The sequence below is a fragment of the Diabrotica undecimpunctata genome, chromosome 3 (assembly GCF_040954645.1).
Source record: "Diabrotica undecimpunctata isolate CICGRU chromosome 3, icDiaUnde3, whole genome shotgun sequence".
Taxonomy (NCBI): domain Eukaryota; kingdom Metazoa; phylum Arthropoda; class Insecta; order Coleoptera; family Chrysomelidae; genus Diabrotica; species Diabrotica undecimpunctata.
Genome location: NC_092805.1, coordinates 71,777,064 through 71,797,390, shown reverse-complemented (window position 1 = coordinate 71,797,390; position 20,327 = coordinate 71,777,064). Strand labels below are relative to the sequence as shown.

Genomic DNA, 20,327 nt, shown 5'->3' with positions numbered 1-20,327 from the left:
ACATTCGACGCAGAACGTGAAATGTCGCGTGAAATGACGTGACATTCGACGCAGGACGTGACAGTTATGTGTCAGTCAACGCAAGACGTCGCTTGACATACATCGAGTAATAGAATTTAAATAAAACAACCATGAAGAAGGAACACATCAACCTTTATTCGTATAGGATCCTGGACACATATATAAAAAGCATGGAAAACGAAAAGTCTACCTTGGACAGTGGAGTCCTGTGGTGGACATTTGAGTCAACCTTGGACGAAAATTCAATACAAATTAAATGGGGCAATTCTCTGTTAGACATGATACAATCTAGCTTGGACTGATCTATTCTAAATAAAATTGCAACGATTACCACATTCAAAAAGTGTTTTTTTTGTTATGAAATAAAATACCAAAATGTTACGTATTATTTTTCTTCGTATGATTTTCGTATCGCTATCCCACGTTCAGTACCACCTGAAAAACGTCACACGTTACGTAAAAACGTCACACGTCACGTAAAAACGTACACGTAGACAAACGTACTCAGAGACGTGCAGAGGCACACAGATCTGTGATACGTAGGCAGAGGTACGCAGAGATGTGCAGAGACACGCAGAGACAATCTAACCTAATACATTTACCATCTTAAGGCACACTTTGACCTTTGACCGTGTTAATGGCGCATACGTAAAATAATCAATTAGGGTGGGGGAAGCTGTACTAGTAGATGAATTTAACGACTTCGTAAGGACTCTTTTAGTCTAGTGAGACAGTTTCGAGAGTTCAGTTCTTTGTTCTTAAGCATTCAGTTAAAATATGTCTATTTTGTCAAAAAGCGACTATCTGGCTCTTTTGAGTGTCAACGACAATAATGCTCTTTCGCCAGAGGATATGGCAAAGGATTACGAAGAGTTACCAAGAGAATGGTATCATTTAATCTTAAATGAGAGTGACTTTTCTCTTCTAGTATGTGCTCCTAATGTAAAATGGTATTCTATTTGCCGATGTCATTTAGTAGCAGACGACGGAAGTACTGCACACGAACACCTCCATGCATTAATTCACTTTACAGGTGGATCCACAATGTTGGCTTACAAGAAGAAAATACAACGTTCAGGGAAAAGACTACATCCAAGAACTACCTTTAGAAAAATTATTTGTTTGGACCATTGTGTTGGTGTTTTGAGATACATTACCTGTGCTGATGGTCAAAAACCCCTTCGTCGAGATGGAGATGGACTTTTGGGTAAACCTCACTCCCATTACGAGAGAAAAGTATTTAAATCAGAATGGTTGCATTCGAGAGGAAAGTTCTGTGCAGGTATACGTAATGAAATTTCTACCCTAGCGAGCAAAGGCGTTAACAATTTAGAAAAATATACATCAGAGCATAAACTACACGTAAAATCAACCTGCAAGTGTGAAAGAGGTGAGGAAGGTATTAGAAAAAAAGATGAAGCAAATGAAAAGAGAAGAAAATTTTACAAAACTGAACGTGGGATAGCGATACGAAAATCATACAAAGAAAAAATGGTTAAAAAACGTAACATAATTGCTGAACTAATAAATTTAGGTTTAAATAAAAAGGCCGAACTGCAAAGAGAAACTATTTTAAAATTGTTAGATCTATTATAATTTTTAATAAATAATACGTAACATTTTGGTATTTTATTTCATAACAAAAAAACACTTTTTAAATGTGGTAATCGTTGCAATTTTATTTAGAATAGGTCAGTCCAAGCTAGACTGTATCATGTCTAACAGGAATAACTGTATCATGGAATTTTCGTCCAAGGTTGACTCTAATGACCACCACAGGACTCCACTGTCCAAGGTAGACTTTTCGTTTTCCATGCTTTTTATATGTGTGTCCAGGATCCTATGTATTCGTTTATTGGTCTCTATCTTAGGTGTCGTATATAACTTGTATTTTATTTATTTTCTTTGATAGTACGCGCTTCGTAGGTCTTGTAATTGACAGATGAAAAGACTATATTCACGTAAAAGAAGAATAGACGCTATCTTCACGTTGCGTAAAAGAAGAAGAATTGACGTCACGTAAAAGAAGAAGAATTGACATCACGTAAAAGAAGAAGAATTGACGTTGCGTAAAAGAAGAAGAATTGACGCTATCTTCACCCCGCGGTTAGGTTAGGTTAGGTGAAATCTGGGTCAGGGGTCTGGGGAAATTTACCATATTCTCCATAAGGCGCGAGCGGTTTTTCCCCAGAATCTGGAGAAAAAAGACGTACAACAGACGCATATCAGACGTAGATCAGACGTATAGCAAACGTACAGCAGACGCAATCTAACGCATAGCAGAAGCAATCTAACTCATATAAGACATATAACAGACGCGATCTAACTCATATCAGATGTATAGCAGACGTATACCAGACGCAAGATGGTACAGAACAATCGCTAAAGAAAATCTGTCGGAAAAACGAAATTTGTCAGAGTAAGAAATGAAAGAATCGTAAGACACAGAACACAGAATAACGAAAGACATCACAACTACGCTGGTATGGACACGCCCAAAGAATGAGCGACAACAGAATAACAAAAAGTATTATATTGGACACCACAGGAAAGACGGAAATGTAGGTCCTCAACTACTATACATAAATATATAAATCTCATCTGAGCAGTCAATACAAGTATCCTCCGAACAGTAACTACTATACACAACTCACAAATATGACTATTGGTATACGATAACGTTTTATTGCATACTATATTTTATCTACAACAATTACTATTTTACAACGACATTCAGATATAATCCAATTATAACGAGGACTAACAAACGAATGTTTACCATTCTTCCAGTATGTTCAAACAACTAACGTATATTACTCGACATATATATGAGTTGGATGATCACAAAGCGATAAGAACCTAAACGTTCTCTACAAGCCACATCTAAACGACCACTACTATACACAAATCTCCACTGAACGTACAATTCGACAAGAGTCTCTGCTGAACACTCACTAATACACACAGATCTCATCTGAACGTATAATTAGTCAAGAGTCTTATCTAAATATCCACTCCTATACATAAATCTCCAAGATGACTATTTTTCGATTTGTTGCATATTATATTTTATCTACAACAATTACCATTTTACAATAATATTCAGATATAATACAATTATGACGAAGACTAATCAACGAATGATTACCATCCATAAATTATGTTTAAACAAACTAACGTGCCGAAAGACCATTACATTATATCTTCGTTGTTATTTATCCGATTTTGACGCACAAGACGTTAACTAAAAGGCGAAAGGTAAGCGTAAATATTTGCATACTATAGTTTATCTACGACGAGCAAGTAATTTATTGTTTTAAAGTGGATAATGAACATTAGTCTCTGTAAGAATATATGTTGGTCATAGACGGTTCTTCGATAGTCATCAGGCAACAATTTCCCCTGATCATGTTTATAAAACATACAGAATGCAATGTATGTACCTAACCCTAGTTGACAGCGCACTTTGCAGGTCCCGTCTCACCATCAACTAATAGGTTTAAGTACAACTCCTTTCGTGAAGGTACACAGGTGTGAATCCGTGCAGGAAAAAGTCGACCATCGTTTTTATACTCCGTAAAGCACCATCAAATATTTAACGTTAAGATATTTCAGGTATATTAACAAAGAAAAATTAAATTAAATACATTTTTAGAGTATATATATTTTTTAGAGTATATACTTCTTCTTCTTCCTTTGCCCTATCCGTTTCGGACGTTGGCTATTAACAAGGCTATTTTGACTTTGTTTACGGCACCTCTGAACAGTTCGGTCGATGTTAGTCCGAACCATTGTCGCAGGTTATGCATCCATGAATGTCGTCTTCTTCCCGGTCCCCTCCTACTGTCGATTCTTCCCGCTGTTTCTTCCCGATTCTTACTGCTGTCGAAGAGTAAATAATACTAGAGAATAACTTAGGATGTGAAAATTGAAAGTAAATATATTATGTTATATAAAAGAAAAACTAAGCCATCGAGTAAAGACATGACTACCACAATACGCTACGGTAACTCTAAGACAGAAATGCTGTACATGAAATGATAGAAAAAATGTATAAAATATCTGATATAGAAACATGTAAGACAGAAAGCATGGACATTAATGATAGAAAATGTATAAAATATCTAACATAGAAATACTGCTGTACATAAAATGATAGAAAATGTATAAAATATCTGACATAAAAATACGTAAGACAGAAAAGCTGTACATAAAATGATAAAAAATGTATAAAATATCTTACATAGAAACACATAAGAGAGAAATAATCGACAATAATGATGGAAAACGTATAAAATATCTGATAAAGGAACACATAAGAAAGAAATGCTGTACATAAAATGATAGAAAATGTGTAAAATATCTGACATAGAAACAAGTAAGGCAGAAAACATGGATAATAATGATAGAAAATGTATAAAATATCTAACATAGAAACACGTAAGACAGAAATGCTGTACATAAAATGATAGAAAATGTATAAAATATCTGACATAGAAACACGTAAGGCAGAAAGCAAGGATAATAATGATGGAAAATGTATAAAATATCTAACATAGAAACACGTAAGATAGAAATGCTGTACATGAAATGATAGAAAATGTGTAAAATATCTGACATAGAAACACGTAAGGCAGAAAGCATGAGCAATAATGATAGAACATGTATAAAATATTTGACATAGAAACACGTAAGGGAGAAAGCATGGACAATAATGATTGAAAATGTATAAAATATCTGACATAGAAAGACGTACGACAGAAATGCTGTACATCAAATGATGGAAAATGTATAAAATATCTGACGTAGAAACACGTAAGAAAGAAATGCTGTACATAAAATGATAGAAAATGCATAAAATATCTAAGACAGAAATGCTGTATATAAAATGATAGAAAATGTGTAAAATATCTGACATAGAAACACGTAAGGCAGAAAGCATGGACCATATTGATGGAAAATGTATAAAATATCTGACATAGAAATACGTAAGACAGAAAAGCTGTACATAAAATGATAGAAAAATGTATAAAATATCTGACATAGAAACACGTAAGAATGAAAGCATGGACAATAATGATATAAAATGTATAAAATATCTGACATAGGAACACGTAAGAAAGAAATGCTGCACATAAAATGACAGAAAATGTGTAAAATATGACAAAGAAACACGTAAGGCAGAAAACATGGATAATAATGATAGAAAATGTATAAAATATCTAACATAGAAACACGTAAGATAGAAATGCTTTACATAAAATGATAGAAAATGTGTAAAATATCTGACATAGAAACACGTAACGCAGAAAGCATGGATAATAATGATAGAAAATGTATAAAATATCTAACATAGAAATACGTAAGATAGAAATGCTGTACATAAAATGATGGAAAGTGTATAAAATATCTGACATAGAAACACGTAAAAAAGAAATGCTGTACATAAAATGATAGAAAATGTGTAAAATATCTGAAATACAAACACGTAAGGCAGAAAGTATGGACAATAATGATAGAAAATGTATAAAATATAACTGCTGTACATAAAATGATAGAAAATATCTGACATAGAAACACGTAAGGCAGAAAGCATAGACAATAATAATAGAAAATGTATAAAATATCTGACATAGAAACACGTAAGACAGAAATGCTGTACATAAAATGATAGAAAATGTGTAAGATATCTGACATAAAAACACGTAGGGCAGAAATCATGGATAATAATGATAGGAAATGTATAAAATATCTAACATAGAAAAACGTAAGACAGAAATGCTGCACATAAAATGATAGAAAATGTGTAAAATATCTAACATAGAAACACGTAAGGCAGAAAGCATGGGCAATAATGATAGAAAATGTATAAAATATCTGACATAGAAACACCTAAGACAGAAATGCTGTACATAAAATGATAGAAAATGTGTAAAATATCTATCATAGAAACACGTAAGGGAGAAAGCATGGACAATAATGATTGAAAATGTATAAAATATCTGACATAGAAAGACGTACGACAGAAATGCTGTAGATCAAATGATGGAAAATGTATAAAATATCTGACGTAGAAACACGTAAGAAAGAAATGCTGTACATAAAATGATAGAAAATGCATAAAATATCTAACATAGAAACACGTAAGAAAAAAATGCTGTATATAAAAATGTGTGACATATCTGACGTAGAAACACGTAAGAGAGAAAGCATGGACAATAATGATGGAAAATGTATAAAATATCGAATAAAAATTGAGAAGTACTCGAAAGGATGATAGAAAGTGTGTAAAATATCTGACATAGAATCACGTAAGGCAGAAAGCATGGAGAATAATGAAAAAACTGTTAAAAGTGAAACTGGAACAAACCATGAAGTGGAAATATCCAGGAGTGGCTAGTATACCTGTTGAATACAAAGCACGTGGTGTTCGTGTGTATTAAGGTATAAAAAAAATTGCTTATTACAAGCTTAAATTTTTTATTTTAAGAAGATCTTTTCGGAATTAAATCATTCCATCATCAGTTAACTAAAAGAGAGAGTAAAAATACCAATATTAAAAAACACAAGTTAAAATTTAAATATATAGAAATAACACGTTGGTTTTTTACTACTTACATAAAAAGTTGTTAAAAAACATTGTATGGCCACTTAAAAAAACTTTCGAAGGACATCCGTATTAAAATATAATCCTCATGGTTTTATCAAGGTAAATGCAATAGACTTAACTTATTGATTATGAAAAACTGAAGATGGGGGCATCTTACATGACCCCCTGTAGCTGGTGAAGTTTTTTCGACTTACATTACCTCTGATCTGTTCTGGAGTCTTGGGCTAACTGATATAAAGATGGTATGAAAAATCAGTTAGTACCCATCAATGTCAAGTGGAATGATGTAGTAGGAGCAAAAGTCATTGTGCTTAAGTTTGTGAATAGGCAGTTTTTAGTGAAGTATTGTGTTTTGTGTGTAGTAAAATCAATAGCAATTTTTGGTATTTTAAAGAGGTGGTAGAATGTAAAACAATGAGTGACTGTGATGTAAAATAAATTTGGTATACCAGGGTAAGGCAAAATTTAAGTTAGGTAGTTGAAATTAATAAATCATTTGGAAGCGGTAAAGAGAATGTTATTACCTAATTGTTTTCTTGTATGAAGTAGATATAGATAAAAGTTGGTTTGAAATTTGTGGAAGATGAATCGAGGAAAAAGAAATAAAAGAAAGAGAAAGAAAAGGAAGTAGGAGATGAATGTAAAGATGTAAGCTGGGGATACTGAAACTGATTGTGATAAGAGATTAATAGATGTAGTGTGAGTATTTATAAGAAAATCTGTGTGATTAGTCAGATGGTAGTTATTGGAGAGGATGGGAAATGGGATATTGGAAAAGGGATGTTAGTGTATTAATGGTGACAAGAATAGAGTTAAGTATGGCGGATTAAATAAGGTGATATTAAGATATGGGAAATTAGAAAGAAATGTAGAAGTAAGTAAAATTGGATGTGTAGTTAACAGAAAGAAAGTTAGATCAGGAAAATAATTGTGGATGAAGTGGAACAAAGTCTCTATTGATGCTGGTGTGACGATTAACACAATTGGGACTGTTTTTCTTTTCCTTGACTATTTCCAAATCCTCAGAAAGGTCAAGTTTGAGATAATCTCTACCTGGGATGTTATGAAGAAGAGAAATATCATCTGGTACCTTGATTGTGTGATTGTGATATTTGAGATGATGGGAGAAAGAAGAAGTGTTATCTAACTTAGAATGTTCAATGGCCCTGGTTACTAGAGATCTACAAGTTCTACCAATATAAGTGGCATCACAGTCAGAACATTGAAGTTTATAAACCCCACTGCGTTTGCTGAAGTCAATAGAGTCCTTACTATTGCATAATGATCTACTCAATTTATTGTTAACTTTAAAGGAAATCTTAATATTTTCAACAGAATTCAGGATAGTGTTTTTGATTGATTCGGAAAGTGTTGGACAGTGAAATGGTAATGAGAAGTAAGATGGGGAATCTGAAGTAATGTTATGGTAAGCTGATTGTTGAAGCGTAAATTGCTTCAACAATCAGCTTACCATAACATTACTTCAGATTCCCCATCTTACTTCTCATTACCATTTCACTGTCCAACACTTTCCGAATCAATCAAAAACACTATCCTGAATTCTGTTGAAAATATTAAGATTTCCTTTAAAGTTAACAATAAATTGAGTAGATCATTATGCAATAGTAAGGACTCTATTGACTTCAGCAAACGCAGTGGGGTTTATAAACTTCAATGTTCTGACTGTGATGCCACTTATATTGGTTAATCCGCCATACTTAACTCTATTCTTGTCACCATTAATACACTAACATCCCTTTTCCAATATCCCATTTCCCATCCTCTCCAATAACTACCATCTGACTAATCACACAGATTTTCTTATAAATACTCACACTACATCTATCAATCTCTTATCACAATCAGTTTCAGTATCCCCAGCTTACATCTTTACATTCATCTCCTACTTCCTTTTCTTTCTCTTTCTTTTATTTCTTTTTCCTCGATTCATCTTCCACAAATTTCAAACCAACTTTTATCTATATCTACTTCATACAAGAAAACAATTAGGTAATAACATTCTCTTTACCGCTTCCAAATGATTTATTAATTTCAACTACCTAACTTAAATTTTGCCTTACCCTGGTATACCAAATTTATTTTACATCACAGTCACTCATTGTTTTACATTCTACCACCTCTTTAAAATACCAAAAATTGCTATTGATTTTACTACACACAAAACACAATACTTCACTAAAAACTGCCTATTCACAAACTTAAGCACAATGACTTTTGCTCCTACTATATCATTCCACTTGACATTGATGGGTACTAACTGATTTTTCATACCATCTTTATATCAGTTAGCCCAAGACTCCAGAACAGATCAGAGGTAATGTAAGTCGAAAAAACTTCACCAGCTACAGGGGGTCATGTAAGATGCCCCCATCTTCAGTTTTTCATAATCAATAAGTTAAGTCTATTGCATTTACCTTGATAAAACCATGAGGATTATATTTTAATACGGATGTCCTTCGAAAGTTTTTTTAAGTGGCCATACAATGTTTTTTAACAACTTTTTATGTAAGCAGTAAAAAACCAACGTGTTATTTCTATATATTTAAATTTTAACTTGTGTTTTTTAATATTGGTATTTTTACTCTCTCTTTTAGTTAACTGATGATGGAATGATTTAATTCCGAAAAGATCTTCTTAAAATAAAAAATTTAAGCTTGTAATAAGCAATTTTTTTTATACCTTAATACACACGAACACCACGTGCTTTGAAAAAAATGTATCAAATGTCTAACATAAAAACAAGTAAGACAGAAATGCTGTACATAAAATGTTAGAAAATGTGTAATGTATCTGACATAGTAGCACGTAAGGCAGAAAGCATGGACAATAATGATAAAAAGTGTATAAAATATCAAACATAGAAACACTAGTGTACATAAAATGATGAAAAATATCTGACATAGAAATACGTAAGGCAGAAACATGGATAATAATGATAGAAAATGTATAAAATATCTGACATAGAAACACGTAAGACAGAAAAGCTGTACATAAAATGATAGAAAATGTGAAAAATATCTAACATAGAAACCCGTAACACAGAAAGCATGGATAATAATGAACGATTTACATGTAAAATTTGCTGAATAGAGAATAATTATATATCGAAACCGGCAAAGTCTAACATATTATTCAATTGACAACAATGAGCATATATGTAAACAACAAAAAAAATGGTGTTACTCGAATGGTGTTACGATGAAAGGCAGTCATTAAAAAGGCAGGCTGGTATTACGCAACTCGACCGGAAATATAACATGCTCATTCTTGTTACGCGTGTACCGGATATTCTATTGCGAACTTCTCGATGTGGGAACGAAAATAGCGATTGGAATTCAATTACATCCGGTGACGTCAGATAGCAAACTACACATTTTCTTTATAATATAATATTTCAAGGAATTATTGTGATGTATGAAAACTTTTTTTAGTAATTATACCAGAGGTATTTAAAAATTATAAAGTAAAACCAATTTAGCGTTATTAATGAATATGTAGTAACATGACACTATGAATAATATTATATATGCTGTAATATAAATGTTAATTTATTGATATGAAGAAGGCTTCTGACTAAGCATAAAATAAACAACCCGCCGAATCCATACATACGACACATCCAAAGAAAGTAGGATGACATTATGAATATGTTGAGATATAACAATAGATATGGAGACTGCTAAAAGAACTACTATATTGGTTATTCATGAAAGTATAGCGACATATATGACTTCATATAATACAATGGACGACAATAGATACACTATAAGGTAAATTTGCATTTATTGACCTAAAGAAGGCGTCTGACGCAGTAGAAAACAAACAACCAGTAATCCTAACATTTGACACATCAAATGAAAGAGGAAAATTTAACGAATATACTAAGATAGAAAAACAAAACATAATGAATACTAAAAAGGCACTATACACTATCTTTGATATTAATGAAAGTATAGTGACATACGTGACATCATATGATACTATGTACGATAATAGAAACACTATAAGGTAAATTTGCATTTATTGACCTAAAGAAGGCGTCTGACGCAGTAAAAAACAAACAAAAGTCGAATCCTAACATGTGACACATTAAATGAAAGGGAAAGATTTAACGAATATACTAAGATAGAAAAACAAAACATATTGAATACTAAAAAGGCACTATACACTATCTTTGCTATTAATGAACTTATAGCGACATACATCATACAATATGATGCCTATGGACGATAATAGACACACTATAATATCAATTTACATTTATTGACCTAAAGACGGCCTCTGACACACTAAAACAAACATCCAGTCGAAACCTAACATGTGACACATCAAATGAAAGGGGAGGAGCTAATAAATATATTATGATAGAAAAACAAAGTACCAGATCTATTATCATCAGTACCACTGATGATAATAGATTTATCCTATAAGACAAATTTTAATTTATTGACTCGAAGAAGACCTATGACTGAGTATAAAATAAAGTGATAATTAAGCGTTGAAAAAGCGATGAAAAGCAATCACTTTTCATCGTTTTACATCGCTTTTTTAACATTTTTAAAAAACTTCTATTTATCAATGATTTTTACATGTCTCTATATGGGATCAACAAGTGCGTAAAGCGATAAAAAGCGATGAAAAACGATCGCTTTTCGATCACTTTTAAAAAGCGATAAAAAACGATGAAAAAGCGATGAAAAGCGACAGTTTTTTCATCGCTTTTACCATGTCACGTGACCCCGTCAAATATCAACGTAATTAAGTTTAGACAGAGTTTCGATGGGTAATTTATTAGGTTAACTCGTGTCACGCGTCACGTCAAAACGTCACTTTTGCGTCCAAACGTCACGTTTTAACATCAAAATGTCACCCGCCACATATCACGTATAAACGTCACATTTTTGCGTGAAGACGTCACGAGTCACGTCAAAACCTCACGCATCACGTCAAAAACGTCACGTTTTAAAGTCAACACGTCACACCTTACATATGTATAACATGGGAGTAAAGCGTCTTTTCGTCTCTTGGGTAAAGTTAGCGATGGTTGAGCGTTGGTTAATTTATTAGGTTAGGTGGTGCCGCGAAGCGACCCGACCTATTCTAATAAATTAACCATCGCACCAAATTAACCATTATCAAAACCGATGAGAACTATCGCATTGACCTAAATAACACCCAATTAGAACAAGTTCAAAACTTTAAATACTTATGAGTAGTACGAACTGAAAAGTGGGATCTAGATAAGAAATAAATACAAGAATAGATTAGGCTCGGAACATGAAAGTAAATGGAAGCAAATTATTTATAACCGAAAACTAAGCTTACATATCCGAATTAGAGTTACTTAATGCTACGTTTAAACTTTTTAGCATCAATAGCCATATTTCACTATTTATAATATTCTTCCTCCTTTCACTTCTTCTGTGCTATTTAGCAGTTTATACTGGTTAATCTACTTTATGCTGGTTAAATCGCATGTCATATCGAGATTTAGAAAAAAAAAATGTAGATAGCCTTATTTCAATCTTTATCTAATTCTTCATCCTGTCACTTCTCTCGCATAGTATCGCTAGCAATTAAGTCGCTCTATATGTCAATTTTTATGAGCTCATAGAATTGTTCTTAGATTAAGTTAAGGGTTCCTGAACGATTAAGGTTACAATCATCAAATTATTTTTACATCATGGTAATGTGACATCACACTGTACGTGGAGAGCGTGTTTAGAATGATTATAATGCCGAATGTCAAGACATAATGACGTGTCGCTCATAAAAGAGTGTTTAACATGGAATTATTTCGAGCTCCTTCTTTATTCAAGCACAAGTAATTTTATCAACATTCATTTATTTGTCTATTTTGATAATTAAAAACACTGTTTAACATCACACATCACATTTTACTTCACGTGTCTTCAAGGAACCTACATTTTCTTGGCTCGTCTAGAGCTAAAGTACGCTAGGGGGTAGTAGTACGCTAGGGGGCTCGTCCGAAATCTAAGGAAATATAGTAAAGTGCGAAAATGGTTGCGTTTCGATTTAACTTCATAGTAAAGTGCAGTGCAATCTTCGACCAAAAGAAAATCCACTCAGTGACGTGAGTTTTGAAACTGTTGGTGAGATAGTTGACTTGTCTAGGAATAAAGGTAAGCCAAAGCAGTCACGAGATAAGGATGGTGAGGTTGTTTGGGCAGTGACAATGACGAGACAAAAAGACTATTTCAAATATAGTGTGCTGGGCTGTTAGGGGTTTAGCCCCCTTCAAGCCACCAGGTAAGGACGGTATTATACCGGCTTAGTTTCAGCAGAGTCTGGACCTTATAATACAATCATTTACCCTGGAGGAGGATGAGATTCGTATTACTTAATCGTTCCGACCAATCAGTCTGTCATCCTTCGTTCTGGAGGCTCTAGAGAGACTAATGAACCAGTTCATATGTAACGGAGCACTTAGGGGCAGCTCTTTGCATACACGTCAATACGCCTAACAGGCCGGGAAGTCTTGTGAGAAGGATCAGCATCACCTTGTTGTGGTGAAGCGAGTGCTAGATCGGAAGCAATACAGCCTGGGTATCTTATTGAGGACGCCTTCACTTGCACTACTTTTAATTCCATGTGTGATGCTGCGAAAAGGCATGGGGTTGGTTGCGCTTGGTTAGGTGGATCTAGGCTCTGCTTTCTCAAAGGCAGATAGCTGCGTACCGAAAGGGTTGTTGCGTTCGGGTGTCGGCACCTCGTGGTTGCCTTAGGGGAAGAGTTTTGTACACCCTGCTATGGTGCATGGCGGTTGAAGGTCTTGACTGTCCGAACAAGGTATATATGCGCAAGCCCATGCCGATGACGTACTTATACTGGTTGTTGAGCTTTTCTATGAGGCCATGAGGACCATTCCCACAACTCCTAATTAAATTGGCGCCTATTATTCCAGCCCATATATTAAGTTTTTCTGAATACTTGGTGTGGTATTCACGCATCAAACGTTGATTGCTACGTAACTAGTATCAACAATTATGCCGATTTACGTTTCCGTTAATACCGAAGATGACCTCGTATATAATAATTTAAAAATTTGGACAGTTGACATTTTTGTCGACATTCATGTCGACTGTATCTAAGACATCTAGTAGTCGGAAGATAACGAACAGTATTTGAAGTTTGAACTGCGTGGAAGTAGTTAGTTTGTCAGTCCCGGATCCACTCTGGGCTTTAACGCCGCAAATTAAAAAAGTGAATATTATTTTATTTGTATCTACATTGAAATGGAGGCGCACTGTGCAATTGACAGATAAGACAAATCAAACCAGTAAATAAGGCAAAAATACAGAATAGTAAGTACTACTTAAATCCCATCTCCAACTAAATATTTAATTAAGATATAAAGATGTAATATTTTATGTATGACCCTCTTCTTGATCACCAATTCACAAACTTGTTATACAAAGAAGAAGTGTTGTTTTATTTGTCGTAGAAAAGAGTTAGCAAAGTTTATACAATTTTTATAGTATTATGTAAAATTTAAATATAATTGTTTTTTAGAAGAACCTATTTTTACGTATCAACTTATAACATTGGGTTATAGCATTTATAATAAATCTCTTAAGTATTTAACTAAATAATCTTTATTGTGTACACTTAAAATATAAAACAAGTATATATAGCTAAGCATATTTCAATATCAAACAAAAGATAAACAAATCGTTTCAAAACTGAGATTGAAAAAATATTTTACTACACCAAACTTACTTAATTTTTGGTTGTATCACATTCTAAAATAAGCAATTTATATAATCTACAAATAATGAATTGCCTAGCTATATTTAATTAACTTACTTTAGATTTGACCAACATACTCACTTCGTGGCAAATTTTAAGACACTGAAGTAGCACTAAAAAATATTTTGTGAATTTTTATGTTCGGTATAAAACATACAACTTAAGGCAATTCTTGATCGAATTTCTGATTTCGGATTTGGACCTTCAGTAATCCAGACTATTATGTACCTCTTTCATTTTGTCCACTTGTTCAGTATCTTTATTTTTTATCTTACTGATAATTATGGCTTTTTCCATACCAAACTGTTTCCCAGAGTATCACATTAAGACCACAAGACCACAATTACAAATATTGATGTAATCGTATCAATTAGATATATATATATATATATATATATATATATATATATATATATATATATATATATATATATATATATATATATTATTAGAATACCAGGATTTTGCTACTTTAAAGTAAATTTTATACACAAACATTATGTCATTATAATTTGAATTTAACACTGAAATTATGTCTTCACACTTTGTTTAAAAGGTAGAAAGATATGTGCTTATATGCCGATTACATCTCAAATGCATCATTTCACAATTTTGTAGGCCTTTAGATTCGATCTCAGCTATATTAGAAGTAATTCAAATAGAGGAAGAACAGGAAGAACAAAAATTTAGCTAATATAAATAGAAACTAAACAAAAAATAAATAAATAAAATTGTGCATACACACTTTTATATATTCGACATAATTAGCAGGGGGGACAGCCACCACAATATAATCACATCTAAGATTATTTGGTCACCAAATTATCGGTAAATTTAACTGTAGCTTTTTAAATGATAATAGTTATTTTTTTTATTTTTGTTTTAATAATTATTATTTCCATTTATTCCAGACTGTGATTATACGACACACTTTCACTGTCAAGGCCGACTTTCTTGCCTACCTAAAACGTTCATTTGCGACAAAAAAATTGACTGCTGGGATGGCAGCGACGAAGAAAACTGCTACTACGAACATATCTGCCAAGAGGGAGAATACCATTGTAATAATGGTTATTGTATAAAATCGGAGCAATTATGCGATGGAATTCCGGATTGTTCTGATAACTCAGACGAACCATCTGGGTGTTCACAGTATTATGAGTCAACTGATATTACAATTTCTGAAAATGACTATGATTAAAACCATGAAACAATTGGCTAAAATGGTTTTATTTTGATTATAACTACTTTTCTATGGATATTGGCACATGATCTTTTATTAAGATATATTATTTTAAAATGTGTGGTTTATTCCTAGTATGTACATTTGAAAAAGGAATGGAATTATGTTTTAACCTATTTTTCAGTACAGTTTATAATTCATGGTATTTTGTCGATAGCTCATTCTTTGTAATATTTAAAATAAGAATAATAAAATAATAATTTGTAATATGTTTATACAACGAGTGTAACTAACATTTTTCATTTGGCGCCCAAGGGATAGCGAGGTCTGACAAAGTTGAAGTCTTGGTAATGCATACATCCTATATCTACCTATTATTCATACATCTAAGAGGTTTTTTCTAAAGAGAGAATTTTCTACGTGACACACTGCTAATGTACAATTGTCAAAAAAACTGTCAAGTTTAAACACAATTTTCAAAGTTCCTCAAGAATTTTTAAGATTTAAACAGTACTAAACACAAAAATTCTATTTAATTCTACACGAAACGTAGTTCAGAGCGTGTCTGAAACGTATTTCAGAGCGTGTCAATTCTATACGAAACGTATTGTTTTTCGTGTAGTTTCTGAATCTAATTAAAGAAATAGCCAGATATTTAGATACTGTATATAGTATACATTAAATAGGATCCCCCAGATAGAGATGTCATAGAGAATAACATGGATACAGGTAAAAAATCTTATAATTTAAATAATAAATAATTCCACACACATTGGACCATACTATGTTATTGTAGAACCTTGTGATTTGTGTGTGTGTGTGTGTGTGTGTGTGTGTGTGTGTGTGTGTGTGTATGTGTGTGTGTGTGTGTGTGTGTGTGTGTGTGTGTGTGTGTGTGTGTGTGTGTGTGTGTGTGTGTGTGTGTGTGTGTGTGTGTGTGTGTGTGTGTGTGTGTGTGTGTGTGTGTGTGTGTGTGTGTGTGTGTGTGTGTGTGTGTGTGTGTGTGTGTGTGTGTGTGTGTGTGTGTGTGTGTGTGTGTGTGTGTGTGTGTGTGTGTGTGTGTGTGTGTGTGTGTGTGTGTGTGTGTGTGTGTGTGTGTGTGTGTGTGTGTGTGTGTGTGTGTGTGTGTGTGTGTGTGTGTGTGTGTGTGTGTGTGTGTGTGTGTGTGTGTGTGTGTGTGTGTGTGTGTGTGTGTGTGTGTGTGTGTGTGTGTGTGTGTGTGTGTGTGTGTGTGTGTGTGTGTGTGTGTGTGTGTGTGTGTGTGTGTGTGTGTGTGTGTGTGTGTGTGTGTGTGTGTGTGTGTGTGTGTGTGTGTGTGTGTGTGTGTGTGTGTGTGTGTGTGTGTGTGTGTGTGTGTGTGTGTGTGTGTGTGTGTGTGTGTGTGTGTGTGTGTGTGTGTGTGTGTGTGTGTGTGTGTGTGTGTGTGTGTGTGTGTGTGTGTGTGTGTGTGTGTGTGTGTGTGTGTGTGTGTGTGTGTGTGTGTGTGTGTGTGTGTGTGTGTGTGTGTGTGTGTGTGTGTGTGTGTGTGTGTGTGTGTGTGTGTGTGTGTGTGTGTGTGTGTGTGTGTGTGTGTGTGTGTGTGTGTGTGTGTGTGTGTGTGTGTGTGTGTGTGTGTGTGTGTGTGTGTGTGTGTGTGTGTGTGTGTGTGTGTGTGTGTGTGTGTGTGTGTGTGTGTGTGTGTGTGTGTGTGTGTGTGTGTGTGTGTGTGTGTGTGTGTGTGTGTGTGTGTGTGTGTGTGTGTGTGTGTGTGTGTGTGTGTGTGTGTGTGTGTGTGTGTGTGTGTGTGTGTGTGTGTGTGTGTGTGTGTGTGTGTGTGTGTGTGTGTGTGTGTGTGTGTGTGTGTGTGTGTGTGTGTGTGTGTGTGTGTGTGTGTGTGTGTGTGTGTGTGTGTGTGTGTGTGTGTGTGTGTGTGTGTGTGTGTGTGTGTGTGTGTGTGTGTGTGTGTGTGTGTGTGTGTGTGTGTGTGTGTGTGTGTGTGTGTGTGTGTGTGTGTGTGTGTGTGTGTGTGTGTGTGTGTGTGTGTGTGTGTGTGTGTGTGTGTGTGTGTGTGTGTGTGTGTGTGTGTGTGTGTGTGTGTGTGTGTGTGTGTGTGTGTGTGTGTGTGTGTGTGTGTGTGTGTGTGTGTGTGTGTGTGTGTGTGTGTATATAGTAGATGGCATTAGAACTTGTCTATTTGCCACAGAATATATGTATTTTTTTTATTATTATTATTAAGGATAGGATAGGGATTTCCACTCGGCGTTCCCGGGCGTCCCGACGTGGTACCAACGAGATTCCGCTGGCTAAGAATACGACTTCAATATTTCAAAGGGTAAGTCTATGTTCTTTGTACAGACAACAATAATGAGTATGGCTAGTTAATTTCGTAATTTATTTACAGTTGTATTTGCTATTTTTCGCTAATTTATTTACAAACAAAATATTGCATTTTTTCTTCATCATTATTTATCTAATATCATTTAACCAGCGACCTCTTAAGTTTTATACAAAACAGAAACAAATTTATTAAGTTATTTGATACCTGTTTGCTGATACCCATTCTACACAATTTTGTTTTTAAAATACTCAAATCAACCACATCATATTCACCTTTTAGGTCCACAAATAGGCATAATATGTATTTATTATCAGATAAGCATATTTGTGCATCTGTAACCATATGTGTCAATGCATCTATAGTACTACGGCCTGTCCGAAATCCATACTGTGTAGTGAGTAGGAGAGAATTGCTTTCAACAAAATGTTGTAGGCGAAACTTAATCATGCGTTCAAAAGTCTTGATCAGACAAGACATTAACGATATAGGTCGATATGATGAGGGTAATTTTGGATCTTTAGATGGTTTTTTTATTAAACATATAACAATATTTTTTAAATCCTCAGCATAATCTTGATTTACCCACCAGTTGTTAAAAATTTTTAAAATTATTTGTTTAGCTGAAACTGGAAGATTGTGTAAAATTTTATATGTGAAACGCCAAAATTAACTTTGAGTAGGTAAAAGTTTTAGACATAGTATCTGAAGTAGAATAAAAATGAAAATTTTTTTGATTGTCTACATCGACATTAGAGACCGAATGCGGGGCCAGCTGATTCAGAACATCCCCAATTAAATCTTCGTGCAATTGAGGTTTCTTTTGTTTATGATATTTGTTTCTTATAGCTTTTACACAATTCCAAATATTTGAATGGGGTGTAGATCTATTGAGTTGATTACGAAAGATTATCCAACTATTTTTTTGTTTTAACTTGAAAATGAGTTTTGCTGCAATATTTTGGTAATTCGGATAATTTGTAATATTTCCTTGTCTTCTGAACAATTTAAGTGCGTGGGAGCGACTTTCAGCTATTTCAGAACATTCGTCGTCCCACCAATAGGGCCTTGGGACAGAAGGAATAAAAGGTTTTTTAACGGGCATGGATGCAGATGCTGCTGAAGATATAACTTAAAATAATTTTTTTGTTATTCTACAGTTATCTGAATCATTTAGAGATAAATTTGTACTGATTTCATTTTCAATAAATGCTTGAAAGGCTGACCAATCGGCACGACCGTCATTCCACTTGGTTGCCGGATTGATTTCGTAAGATATGTGAGCAATTTGAAGCTGAATCTGAATAGGGTAGTGATAAGAACCTAAAGTGTCTTGATATACGGACCAATTTACCAAATCTGCCAAGAAAGGGGAGATAAGAGTTAAAACAACTGCAGAGTGATTACCATTGGGATTAACTCTAGTGGGCGATCTATCATTTAAAGTAATTTGTTCCAAAAAATCTAAAGCTTCTGTTAAATCCTGTCCCCCGCGATCTTCCGGAATAGGGCCCCACCTGTAATGGTGTACATTAAAATCGCCGCAAAAAATTGTACGAGAGATATCAAATTGTCCCAATAAATTTAACCAATCTTTTTTTGTAGCTGCTATGTCTGAAGGTTTGTATACTGAAACGAAAGAAATGTTTATATCTGGAATAAATACTGCACATACTTCAATGCCCCTTGAAAAATTTTGTATTATTACACTTTCTTAATAGTTAATTGTTTGTACGATAAATATACCAACTTCGCCCTATCCGTCATCACGACATCTTTTAATGAAATTATATCCCTTTATATTAAAATTACTATTGGACTTAAGCCAAGTTTCGGAAAGTATGATAATATCAACATGGTTTTTATTAAGGTAATTTAACAAATTATTTTTATTAGAAGTTATTGATCTACTATTCCACTTCAAAATTACTAATTGGTCTTTAATTGTTTGTTTATTAGCCATTTTTAAGTTTAATCAGAAAAATAGTTTTTCACTTGAATCTGATTCACTATGTTTCCATAGCATCATTTGGATCACTTGGAACAAAGGCACTTTCTACAAAGTCCCTGATATTAGATTCCATGAGAGTATTTGGTGCTAATTGAAATCATTTTTAAAATTTATTTATGAAGGAGGTAATTAACATTAGAGTTTATAATGTCTACCTTTAGTTGCACATAACTGCTCGTCAACACAAAGGTATTCTTGTAATGGAACAGATTGGAATTTTTCATTCAGCTCATCGATAATGGGTCGTAACTTATGTAATCTATCATGCTCAGGGTGATCTCTTGGTTTCATTTCTGAGTTTTTATTAAATGCAGGTAACTTCGAATCTTCACAGACTTATTGTAACTCATAACACTACTTATTTTATCAAACCCAAGTGTAGGTGACCAATAATTTC

The 20,327-nt window shown here is 33.8% G+C and overlaps 1 protein-coding gene across 1 annotated transcript in view; it reads left to right on the top strand.

Moving 5' to 3' along the window:
• LOC140435641 (uncharacterized) overlaps nt 1–15,898 on the top strand; it is a 235,183-nt gene extending 219,285 nt beyond the window's left edge. The window contains exon 4 of the mRNA XM_072524370.1: nt 15,334–15,898. Coding sequence (XP_072380471.1) covers nt 15,334–15,623 — 290 coding nt within the window. The 3' untranslated portion in view covers nt 15,624–15,898. The remainder of the gene's footprint in view (nt 1–15,333) is intronic.
• Nucleotides 15,899–20,327: the final 4,429 nt, after the last annotated feature.